We start from the raw sequence: 12,500 nt of genomic DNA, 5'->3' as shown, positions 1-12,500 counted from the left end.
GTCATATGAATGCTACAGTGATCTCTGTTTCTTTGTCAGATATTGGTTTGCGGTTTGTGTGTCTGTTTGAGTGTGTGTGTGTGTGTGTGTGTGTGTGTGTGTGTGTGTGTGTGTGTATGTGTGTGTGTATTGGCTTGCGGTTTGTGTGTCTGTGTGTGTGTGTCTGTGTGTGTGTGTTCGATATGGGTTTGCGGTTTCTATGTTTGTGTGTGTGTCCAACTCCTCACTCCTCAGGGACATCTGAGACTGTTCAGTGTATTCCTGTGTGTAAAGCTGTCTTCTTCTCCTTCTTCTCTTCCTCTCCCTCATTGCATTTTCTTTTTCATTCTGTCTTACTCTCTATATTTCTCTCTCTCTTCCCATGTCTCTCTTTCTCTCTGTATTTTTCTTTTTCTTTCTGTCTTGGTCTCCATCTATCTATCGCTCCCCCTCTCTTTATCGCTCTGATTTCCTCTACCTTTCTTCTTCTCTTTCTATCTTTCTCTCTCTTTAATTCTGTATTTTTCTTTGTCTTTCTCTCTATATCTCTGCCTCTCCCTCTCGCACGCACAATCTATATCTCTCTCTTTCTCTTTACCTCTCTTTTTTGTTTTCTCTCTCTTTCCCTTTCTCATTCATTCTCTATCTTTACTCACTTTCCTGTCTCTCCTTCTCTCTCTCCCTCTCTCCATCTCCCCCCTCTGTCCCTCTGAAGTGAGTTCGGAGGTGGGCCGTGCGGTGTGGCTACGTTTCTCCCCTCCGCTGCCATCGTCGGGGCCGCAGCCCAGCTTCATGGCCCACCTCTCTGGGGCAGTGGTGGGCATCAGCATGGGGCTGCTCATCCTGCGCAGCTACGAGGAGAGCCTGCAGACGCAGTGCTCCTGGTGGGTGCTCGTCTTCACCTTCATCACCTTCCTCCTCTTCGCCATCTTCTGGAACATCTTCGCCTACGAGCTGCTCGGTGTCCAGATCCCGCCGCCCCCCTGACGCACGCGTGGGGGGAACCAATCGTCTCGCTCCGTCCAACCCCGGTGCCCTCCTCCTCCTTGGTTTCAGCCAATCACGGACAGATATCCGACCCAAACCCTTCTGTGCTTTTTTCCCCCAAAAAACAAAACAAGAAAAAAGCCCCACCAGAGAGGTTTAAAGATGAGACTTTGCTGTCATTGCTTGGTCGGCAGTTGCTCCCATTAACACTGGCCAGCAATCCGCATACACATACAAACAACACAACAGACTTCTGAATCTAATACACACATCCACAACAATTACCCACAAAACTCCACAGTTCAGTAATGCATTGAAAAACATGTACGCGCACACACTCTCTCTCACTCACACACACACACACACACACACACACACACACACACACACACACACACACACACACACACACAGACACACACAGACACACACACACACACACACAGACAAATACACACACACACACACACACACACACACACACACACACACACACACACACACACACACACACACACACACACACACACACACAACACACACACACACACACACACACACACACACACACACACACACACAACACACGAACACAAATGGACAGGAGAACCTCAGCATACATATCATCAACAAAAACTATAGATTCAATCACAACCAACATACAATAAACAATGAGATTAACACATTACACAACTGGCTGTATATTGCCATCAAGGGTCCTGTCAAAACCCATTGACACACATAATTGTGTCTGGTTCTAACTGACCACCAGGCTAAAACTGACTCAATTTAGAGAATGCAAAGTTACTCCTTGAACAGGTCAAGATGTGTGTGAAGGATCATATTTATTATTTTAACTTGATCTGTTAAGTGTCTTTCTCTGCAGTTATTTACATGTGTATAGTCTTTACTGGTCCAATACTTCACATTTTCCTTTGCTGTGTCAGTGTGTGTGTGTGTTTGTGTGTGCGGTGCGCGTGTCTACTCCACTCTAGTCAAGTCTCTGCACAAGACTGCTAATATTAATGAACAGACGCAGATTATTCACTCGCACCTATAAAGTCCAGCCACTGAAGAACTGCATTGCCACCACCAAAGCCAGGAGGAACCCCTGAAAACCCTGACTAATTGACCCATGACCTCTGATAACTTGAACTTTGACCCCTTTCATAAGGTGTCAGTGACATAATCATCCATGTAACAGCCTGCCTTGGCAACCATGACAGGGGAGCATCACCAAGGTGACCACATAATCCTTGCTTCTCCTGTACTGCTCTGCTTTTCCGTCAATTGAAGATTTCACTTAAATGTTGCAAGGGTTGCCAGATTATGTCAGAGTTGCCAAAGTGAGGAAAAAATAATCCCTAGTTTGTGATGCTTGTTGTGTTAAAAAAATCTCTTATGGTGTGAACATCCTCTATGATACCGAAACTGTTATGAACTTGAATCAGACACAGAATTTACTGAGCATTTATACAATTTCCTGCAATGTGTATTTTTGTGTGACAGATTTAGGAGGACATTTTTGGGTTGTGTCTTCTGACGCATTCCTGAGGACATTTCGTGTTGTTTGTCTCAGACTGACCTGTGGGGGTGTTTTAGGTGAAGAGCTTGAGGGTCGGGTTGCTATGACGAGCCCTCTGCTGCTTTGTAATGTCATGCGCTGATGCTGTTGAATCTTGTGCCAAAATGGTTTATTTATTTATCACACTTCATGCCGAGTGTGTGTGTTTTGTGTGTGTGTGTGTGTGTGTGTGTGTGTGTGTGTATGTGTGTATATGTGCCGTTGCGTGAGAAAGAGAGGGCTTAAGAAAAAGGTCATTGCTTGCTTCAGAGCAAAATCCCACTCCAGTTTGTAAGTGTGTGTGCCTAGTGACTCGCATAAAACCATCTCTGTTTGGTGCCACTGTACAGATCAAAGTTGCAGCTTTGCCGAAAAGAGGACGCGTAAAATTAAGCATTTAAAGGAAATGCGATACACTCAAGAGTTGTCTGGCGCGCATGCACGTGTGTGTGTGTGTGTGTGTGATAATCAGTGTTACTTGAGCATGTTCTCTATGTGCAGTATGACAGCAGGCTAGTGTAGCTCATTAGACTTCTACTGTTACTATGGCAGCACTCCTGGGAAAACAGTACCATGGTGTATTAGCTTCATGCTAACTCACTTTTTACAGTTTCAGTGCATTAGCATTGTGCTAAATTCTCAACCAGGCATGTAGCTCAGTTTGTAAGCTCTATACTGACCTGTATGAGCATGTAGCTCAATATTTTAGCTTCATGCTAACCTCTACCAGAATAGAGCTCTGTCCCAGTGACCCTTATCAGGCTTGTAGCTTCACTCAGTGCCTGGCTGTGTTTCAATCTCAGTACCCTTAAATTGAAACCTCTCCTGTAGTCCTTCACAGCTATTGATTTTCAAAACTGATAGGTGTAGGCTAACATCAATCACACTGCCATTTCATCTGACATGCTTATATCTGCTGTCTTGCTTGCCCCATAAGGGAAAACAAAGGAGAGGCCATTTTAAGAGTATTCAGATTGAGGCTGGTGCTGGTCAGCTTGTCTATTGAAGGGCTGAAGGAGTTTTTAGGCCTGATACCAGTGCTTTTAAGAGACAGGGAAGGATGTAAAGGTTGTAGTGTTGTCAATAAAGTAGCCATATTGCTCGCACCCATTCCATACCGTTCCTGTGAGATTCGTGAGGGAGAGGAAAGCCATCTGACAGTTGGATGCAGTATACTCTGGCCAGCCATGATTTCTTAGGTGTTCTTCGAATGCAGGGTTCTCTGCTACTGTCAGTAACATTCTAGATTTTCCTGTCAGTTCCTTCCTAGTAACATGACATTCCATATTCATGTTGCTTAATCTGTGTGTCTTGAAAAGCAACCGTGTGGCATCTTAATTTGTAACTCCAGTGAAATTATAATTAAACTCTTTTAAATTTGATTTGATTCGATGTCAGTGTTTTACAAATCACAAACACGACATGGCATTGCCTGTTTAAAATTAAAATACATCCCAGTAAGGCCGATGCTTAATTGTGTTTGACGTTGACTCCAGATTTGCTTGGTGACAAAAGTGGGCTTGAACAGGGAATCCTCTAAACATAGTTCTGTCAGAAATGGATTTTGCTGCCACATACCCTCAAATTTTAGATACACACAGACATGTAGCTTACTCCCATTAGGTTAGAAAAAGTCATGTTTCAACCCATGAAACTACATCTAAGGCTAACCGTGCCTGTCTAGCTGATGTGTGAGCTAATAGGTGGAAGGATGCTAGTGCAAGCTGAGCCCTAGCTCCCTTAGAGGCTCATATTCATCCACAGGGAATACTACTTTGCTACTAAATAAACATGGTTAATGTTGTAATGATGCCCCTTCAGTGTAGAGGAGGAGATTTTTTTCCGTCTAAAAACTGCTACGTTGTTGTCGTCTCCTCATGACGTTCTTGAAGGAAGAGATGCAAAGGTTCAATTATTTTTACCATTGGGGTTAAGTCTAGGGTGGTACATCATGAGGTTGGTTAACCAGTAAGGCAGTTTAACTCAGTTTTGATGGTAAAGAGAATTCCATGACCAATAGTGTTCTTTGGCCTGATGGATTAAAACGTCATGAGATGCAACAGTTAAAGGAGACGTCGGGGCAGCCTCAATGCCTTTTCCTGAGCTACGTTTTGGAAATTCTAAAGCAAGTGTCTTTGTAATATACTACTATATTCCTAAACTCATACCACTCCTGGGAAACCTTTCAAGAACAACTACAACAGAAAGTGAACATAAAACACAGACGAAACAAAAACTGTTTTGGCCAAACTCTTAGTGCCTGGAAGATCTGAATTAGAGCTCTAAAGTTTCGGAATAGAACATAAATCTTGAACTTTTCCCTGGAGTGTCCATCCTTATGAGTGTTCTTATCTCAAACTAACGTGATAGACACAGTGGCATCTTGATCTCAGCCTCAGCCAATTCATCATTTCTGAGATCAGCTGTAGTGAACTTAACCCCAAGGGGAAACAAGGCTTCATTCAACGCCCTGCTGTGACTCAAATATGGTGCCAAAAAAACTAAACAGATCTCCTGTCCAGACAGCAGGTCCTGATTCCTACAGTTTACAATCTTGTGCTTTCAGAAAAAAAAAAAACGTTTTTTTTTTGTTCAGTTCTGGTTAAACAAAATAGCAACAAAAATACATTAAAGATGTAAATATGGAGTTTCTATAACGGTCCTCTGTTTCTTCATGATGTTATGTAGATGTTGAAATGTTCTGAGCCATTTTCTATGGATTTTAATTAGCTGTTTTTTTCTTTTCTACTGGTCATTTTACCTGCTTTCATTTAGAAACAATGGGAATAAAGAGCGATACTGTGGCCAAGCTTCTCCATGTCTCTCTTGCGTGTGTGTGTGTGAAAGACTGAGTGAGTGTTTGTGCATGCATGCACATGTTGATTACATTTCTGAAAAAAAACTAATCATTTTGTACAGAAATACTCAATTATATATATAATATTGAGTTGAATGCAGTACCTCTCATAAAACAGCTGATGCCTCCTACTGAAAAACAAGAAGCTTGAAACAAAAAGACTCCTTATAAAATATATTTATTCATACATTACAGGAATATCATCAGACAGACAGGAGATAAAAATCTCTACATAAATCACTGGAATGTTCTCACAGTCAGATCGGTCCACATAAACAATCTAAACAGTGGTGTGTTCAAGAGCGCAATACAATACGATATAGAGGTCTGTGGCCCACAACAAGGGTAACTGTTTGTCAAAATAGTGGACACAACCTCTTACCCTGACACCTCTGACCTTTCAACCATGGTTTATCACCTACTGGGTTTTTTGCCTCTTAGCTGCTTTGTCATTGGATGCAGGACTCTTAACTGGCTCTTGATTGGTCTGGAATTGTTTAAGGTCACCGAACTCTTCCAACAGAGATGGCTGCAGCTTATTGGCTACTGCCCATGTCCATAAACACATCTCCACCCTATGAGGAGTCCAGTCCTGCTGACTATCCACTGACAGAGAGAGAGAGAGACAGAACTTAGCAGTGTCACACACACACACACACACACACACACACACACACACACACACACACACACACACACACACACACACACACACACACACACACACACACACACACACACCTTACCTGTGTTGAGGTGCTTTGTTTTCTGGGCGATTTTGTCCAGGTAGAGGCTGTAGTGTTTGGCTGTGTACTTTACTGGACATAGTTCTGGGATACTCTCCACACTCTCATCTGCCATAAAGGCCACCTCCTCACAAGCCCCTGCTGCTAGCACCGCTAGTAGGATGGAAAAGCTGCATTAATTTGTCTGCTTTATAAATTATGTAAATTTCAAGTTATTTCACATGCTACATGCAACTGAGTTTATAGTAAGTGTGTATCAAGGGCGTAGGTTTGCATATGGTCCATAGGGACTAGTCACAACAAAAGTTTGGGAAAGACACATTGTCCCCACCAATATCAAATGTAATTTGAATTGCCTGTTATAAAAAAATATTTTGCACAATATGTTTCCAAACTCATTCATATTATTGTCCATACTATGCTGGGCAGTGTCCCTACCAATGCTGAGACCAAACCTACGCCCTTGGTGTGTATGAGGCTATGTGTTACAGATGCTAACGATAGTATGGGATCCAACCTGATGCTGTGGCAGGCCCCATCCCTTTCAGTGTGCTCAGCTCAGTGACAGCAGCCTGGACATCCGGCAGCAAATCAAATGCCTTACTGCTGCAGCTCTGAACCGCCTCCTCACTGTTAGAACCAATCAGCTGCTGCAGTCTTGGTCGGAACTTCCCCCTCTGGAGGAAAAAAAGAAGAAACAATAGCAAGGCTTCTCTTCCATCCAAAGCAGAGGGTTTTTGTCAACTTCCTTGTAGTGCCACCATTTATTTTGGCTTAATTAGGATGGTTGGAGCACAAGGATGTTTTGTGAAAAAGCAGCCGAATGTTTCCATTTCCAGTACATGTGTTTAACAGTAACTGAATAAAAGTGAAATATTAGCGAGAAAAATAAGAAAAAGAAAAGTGCTATATGGCACCAATGGAGGCCTTCAGACAAAATATACTCTGAGTATGCAGTAGCAGTCTCTGCAGGTATATATACTGACCGTTAGCTTCCACTCCATAAGTTTACTCAACTCATCTCGGGTAACATGGCGTTGCGTCCGGGCAGAGATATGCTTAGGGAGCTCCTCCTGGTACCTGCCCAGAGACCAAACACCTTGAGTTGGGGCAGAAACTAAGTGCACTTGGCCCTAACCCTGGAGAACGAACGATTTTAGTGGGTGATCCTATGACCATTATCATATACAGACGTTTCATGTGTGAATCATATGATCATACTATATGAGTACAACAGTATCAAGACATTAGAAAAGAAGAAAATATATTTTTGAGATCGTCTATCTTATATTGTTCAAAACAGCTGGGCTTAAATCACCCACCCACTTTTGATTGCAGCAACTACAAATGCACACAAGTCTAGACAGCTCTTATTGACTGTGCATGTCCTGAGCCTTGGTATAGCCTAATTGATCGACTTTACAAGTGATTTGCATGCTTATCACCAGTGGTCCTAAAATCAATTGCATTGTGTGTGAAACACTGTGCATGTGTGTATGTGTGTGTGTTTGTTATGTGCTCACCACTTGTCCAGAGCCAGCAGTTTTCCAGCCTTGCCTTTCCCTGAGGACTTAGCCTCCACAACTGTCCAGTATTTCTCATACACCCCTTTCCACACTGCTGGGTCAGAGCAGACAAACAGTCCTGCATAGGCTGGCATCCTATGAGACAAGGGAGGAGGAGTACACTGCGCTGTAATTTAGGCTATCATACAGAAACAATTCAGAAGTTCAGAGGCTGAGTTGGCTGTGTAAGAGCACCCCTCCAACGATGTCTGTGTCTGTGAAAAGCACCCTGCAAGGTTAAAATGTTCCAGTACCCTAAAGTGTTGCTTTTAAAGCTCAGCAGGCCCTTTTCAGTCAATCTCACCAACAATCAACATTCAGAGCACAAACCGCAGAAACAAGCGCGAAGGTCGTCTACCGCGTTCACTGTCGTAAATGTGGACATATTTGCGACAATTGAGCTACAACATCCGGTTTGTCAGTAAAGAAAGTCCACAACATTTGCTTGCTTCAGAAGGTTAGTTCACCCGAGTGTGCTGAGCTGTCTTGGAGTAGTTGTTTGCCTTCATCTCAGGTTTTGGGTGTTGGAAATTCACCGGAATAAAACGTACAAAATGACCTACTCGTTTGGCAGATAATGGCTGCTATGGCTAAATTGGCTAGCTAGAAAACCAATTTGTTTATGTTTCACTTTCAGTTAACGATAGTTAGCTAACCCGCTGCTAGCTCATGTTGAGTGCATAACGTTTTCCACAGAGACATGAACAGTTTTCTGATGTAATATTTTAAGAGTCATCTAAAGAACTATTAAGAGTATTGCACCATTGCTCATTGCATGCAATACACTCACCTCAGTTGTGTACGCGTTGCACCTGTTTAAAACTAAAGCTAGCTTTATGCATGCAGTATGAGACGATAACATATGAGGAAGACATATCATCATTGTGTTTTATCCAACACTCCTGAGATAGGTATGACTTATTATTATAACACAACAGAAGTCTATAAAGTATATCCCATGTTTAAAACTTACCACGACACATGCTTGTAATGCATTTATCGCTGTTATACTAGGAGTTTCATGTAATTTTAGCATTGAATTAGTGCATATACCTACTTAGTTACTTTAATGACTTGCCAGTTTCACTTTTTATGTGGGATGAACTTTATAAACTTAAAGGATGAAAGTGTTTTAAATCACAACTTTCCTGCACACTTTCTCTTGCGTCATGCCGTAGCTTGAAACCCAGCACACAGGTGTTTTTCTCTGGAGATGTCAAACGCGGCACAGGGCCCCAGCGCGTGGTCACGGGAGACCGCCTAGTGCGCGAGGGCACCTCGTCATGTGCCGCCGACACCAGAAGCATAATCGCATCCAGTTTTTACAAGACCACTTGAATATACGGTAAGAATTGCGATGTTGCCGTTATTTGTGTATTTGTCCAAAGGCATTCTAAGCGATGACTGAAATATCATTTGAGGGATCTGTTAAATAATGTGATCATATGTGCACAGTTTCACAATTCAAATGTGCACTGTATAAATACTATGTAATATATTATGTTTTGTAAAGAGGAAAAGCCCTAGGTGGAAGGCCGTCATAGGCTTGAAACCGACATTCCCTATAAGGCTTGCTTCTGGCGCATGTTTAGCTTTCGTTCAACTAAGAAGGGACTTTAAATGTCTGTAGACAAGCACAGCCGTTGATCAACCAAAACCAAAACAAGACCTTTCAAATCCAATACATGGTTGCTGTGTACAGACTAAATAAAACATTAACATGCTATTAATATGCTGTAAGTACTGTTAATGTAAATGTAAGACGGACATCATGATTGTTTGGATACAGAACAGCTTAGATTTAGAGCTTATAGTTGGACAGTCCTGGTTCGTTTGGATGGTGAGACTGATGATCTCATAGCTGGGTCATATGTATTGTGGAGCAGTGTGTTTGAAAACTAGCACACCAGCTCATCTCGTGAACTAATTTCCCGGCAGCAATCTGCACTGGATACCTCAGGGACCTGCTGATTGGCTGCAAGAGGCTGAAAGGGAGCGACCGATTGGCTGGAGAAGCTGAGGCGAAGCTGAGGGGTCCCCCAGGCTTCCTCTGGAACTAGTGAGTATAGTGCAACCCCTTTTCTCCTGGCCAGGCCAGGTAGAGGCACACTATATAACAGTCCACAGCTTTGGCAGAAGAGATAATTTGCTTCCTGTAAATATCAGAAGTTGTTTTGTAAGCATCAGGATGGAGATTGCAGTTTTCATCTTTGTTTTTGTTGTTGCTGTTTCTGTTTCTGCATCTTTGTTTACTGTTTGCGGGTACGGAGTCGTGACAAGTATCAGATCATCACAGAGAATTCCGCAGTACTTTGAGAGCGTGTCCCTCGTTTCTGAGTCAGCTTGCACTCTTTGACACTGACAAAGAGACACACACACACACACACACTCTCACTCACTGCCGTCATCCCCTACTGACACCCATTGCTGACACCTGCATCCCTGTCACATATGTTAATTCTCTACCCCTGTAGCATGCTAGGCTACATGCTCATGGGTCAGTCAATTTGTTATAGATCAGAGGGCGCTTTGCCATTCTTCCTGTTGCGGACAAAATGCTTGGAATGCCACATGAATGTGTCTTCCTCCACGGCGCCAGTCTCGCAGCCGCTCCTTGTCATCGCCTCGTTCTGCACCAATGCCAAGGACAATGACTAAGAGAACCCAGTGAAAAGGTCAGGACCACAGCTTATAGGGTCTGAAGCTAAAATGGCTAATGGTCATTAATCAGCAATCTGTGCAAGTTCATGGTCAATCCTAAAGGGGCAAAGAGTAAAAGCTGCTGTGTCAGCCTCGCCCAGAATGGGGGCTTTGGGAGATTCTAATGGAATTAATTTGTCCACGAACTGTTTGCGTAAACCTGGGGTAATCTTGTAGAGTGACCTGTAAAATAAGGCGTTTCACACCAGTGCTTTGCAGTGCTGCCACCCTCTGGCTATAGGAGGGACTGCAGCAGGTTATTACTACCGCAGTCTTGGACAGCTGCTTTGCGTTACGTGTTTGTGTGTGTGTGTGTGTGTGTGTGTGTGTGTGTGTGTGTGTGTGTGTGTGTGTGTGAGAAAAGACAAATGTGTAATGAATAATTTTGGCTTGTATATTTTAGCCCCCCACCCACTCCCTCTCACACACACCTCTTTCTCAGTGAACCCCACCTCCTTTCTCCTCTCCCCATCTCTATTCTCTCTCTTGCTCTGACACACACACACACTCACACTCACACTCACACTCCACTCTCTCTCGCTTCCTCTCCCCAAAGAATGTAAAGACGGCTGTGTCCCAGTTAATTTTCCCACCAGGCGGGCAAAACTCCTCATATCTCGTCACTTAAGCCAGAGATGAGCAAAGGGCTGGACGCCTCTCGAACAGCACTGGGTTATAGTCTGCTTGAATAGATGGGAAGAGATGTTTGAGTGTTTTATGACATTAGTAAATCCAGCAAGGGAGCTGGAATGTGGGTGATAAATTGTGTCTGGTTGTTTAGGGCTATGGGTGGTTTGCATTGCTGGCCTGATTGAGTGAAGAATCGCACTGAATGACAGATGTTGACTTTTGAGGCTAATTGGAATAATGAGTGCTCTCTTTTCATTGTATTAAAATCAGCCAGGCTTTATTAACCCTATTGTTCTTGTTCATGCTGGAAATAAATAATCTTAGGTTACATATAAATATTATGAGAAATATCATATCAAATGTGGATACAAATATGCAGAGAAATAAACACACACATTTAGGCCTATGGTAGACGAATAAATATGTTAAATATAAATATCTGTTTTTCTCTGTCTCTCATTCCATGTCCGTCCCTCTCTGCCCTTCTCTCTCCCTCTCTCTGCCTCTCTTTCTCTGTCTCTCTCTCTCCTTCTCGCCCTTTCTCTCTCTCTCTCAATCCCTCTCTCTGCCGCTCTTTCTCTCTCTCTCTCTCCCTCTCCCCCTTTCTCTTTCTCTTCCTCTTTCTCTCTCTCTCAATCCCTCTCTCTGCCTCTCTTTCTCTGTCTTTCTCTCCCTCTCTCTTTCTTTATCTCACTCTCTTTTTCTCTTTCTCTCTCTCTCTGTCAGTTGGGGATGGAGAAGATGACACGTGTGAGTACGGTGCTGGGCAGTGCCTCTGTCGGCGGCAAGACTATGTTCTGCCACCTGGACGCACCAGCCAATGCCATCAGTGTGTGCCGGGATGCAGCACAGGTCTGTCTTTCTCTATTGCTCTTACACGCACACACTAACACTCACACTCACACTCACACACACTCACACCTCACTCACGCACACTTTGACAATTAGACTTTGAATCTTTAAAATCCCAACTTCGAAACTTTTATGTCCCTGGTAGTTTAACAGCTGACTGAGGCCGACAGTAATGAAATGCCTCAGGGTCTCATTCCACCTTTTCCCTCTCAGAACTGATGCATTGAAGATTTACTTACACTCTGTGCTTTAGGTGGTGGTGTACAGAAATCCATATGTATTGAAGATTAATTAAAAATCATTACCGTACGTTCTGTATTGATGTCAACACCTTCTTTCTCTGTCTCTCTTGCTTTCTCTCTCTGTCTCTATCTCTCTCTCTGTCTACATGCTACAGTGGTTTTATGAACTCATAACTGTAAATGATTCGAACGCAAGTTTTAATGGGTCCTTTTGATCAACGATCCAATAAAGGGCTGTTTAAAAGTCGCCGTGTCCCTCCCTCCCTCCCTCCCTCCCTCCCTCTCTCCCTCCCTCTCTCCCCCCTCTCAGGTGGTGGTGGCGGGGCGCAACATCTTCAAAATCTACGCCCTGGAGGAGGATGGCTTCACGGAGCGCCT

General features: G+C 43.4%; 3 protein-coding genes across 3 annotated transcripts in view; 2 read left to right on the top strand and 1 right to left on the bottom strand.

Annotated features, from left to right (window-relative positions):
- rhbdl1 (rhomboid, veinlet-like 1) overlaps nucleotides 1-966 on the top strand; it is a gene marked incomplete at both ends in the record, with an annotated part of 18,451 nt that extends 17,485 nt beyond the window's left edge. Inside the window, one exon of the mRNA XM_080834484.1 lies at nucleotides 695-966. Within this exon, the coding sequence (XP_080690610.1) occupies nucleotides 695-966 (272 nt within the window). The remainder of the gene's footprint in view (nucleotides 1-694) is intronic.
- A 4,707-nt stretch (nucleotides 967-5,673) lies between these two features.
- On the bottom strand, nucleotides 5,674-7,998 carry LOC308362582 (uncharacterized protein). The gene is made up of 6 exons (XM_080835304.1): nucleotides 7,953-7,998; nucleotides 7,657-7,794; nucleotides 7,120-7,213; nucleotides 6,651-6,810; nucleotides 6,134-6,286; nucleotides 5,674-5,993 (listed from the first exon to the last, which is right to left on the bottom strand). The coding sequence occupies exons 2-6, from the start codon at nucleotides 7,791-7,793 to the stop codon at nucleotides 5,806-5,808; spliced, it is 732 nt and encodes a 243-aa protein (XP_080691430.1). The 5' UTR covers nucleotide 7,794; nucleotides 7,953-7,998; the 3' UTR covers nucleotides 5,674-5,805.
- Nucleotides 7,999-8,413: 415 nt separating this feature from the next.
- The window catches only part of wdr24 (WD repeat domain 24), a 12,895-nt gene continuing 8,808 nt past the window's right edge, over nucleotides 8,414-12,500 (top strand). The window contains exons 1-5 of the mRNA XM_080836034.1: nucleotides 8,414-8,609; nucleotides 8,877-9,043; nucleotides 9,637-9,757; nucleotides 11,755-11,880; nucleotides 12,433-12,500. The exon at nucleotides 12,433-12,500 is cut by the window's right edge and continues 293 nt beyond it. Coding sequence (XP_080692160.1) covers nucleotides 11,761-11,880; nucleotides 12,433-12,500 — 188 coding nt within the window. The 5' untranslated portion in view covers nucleotides 8,414-8,609; nucleotides 8,877-9,043; nucleotides 9,637-9,757; nucleotides 11,755-11,760. The remainder of the gene's footprint in view (nucleotides 8,610-8,876; nucleotides 9,044-9,636; nucleotides 9,758-11,754; nucleotides 11,881-12,432) is intronic.

The sequence above is a fragment of the Sprattus sprattus genome (genome assembly GCF_963457725.1).
Source record: "Sprattus sprattus genome assembly, chromosome: 3".
NCBI classification, from domain to species: domain Eukaryota; kingdom Metazoa; phylum Chordata; class Actinopteri; order Clupeiformes; family Clupeidae; genus Sprattus; species Sprattus sprattus.
The sequence above is the reverse complement of the archived record's forward strand: the minus strand, read 5'-3'. Positions and strand labels throughout refer to the sequence as shown.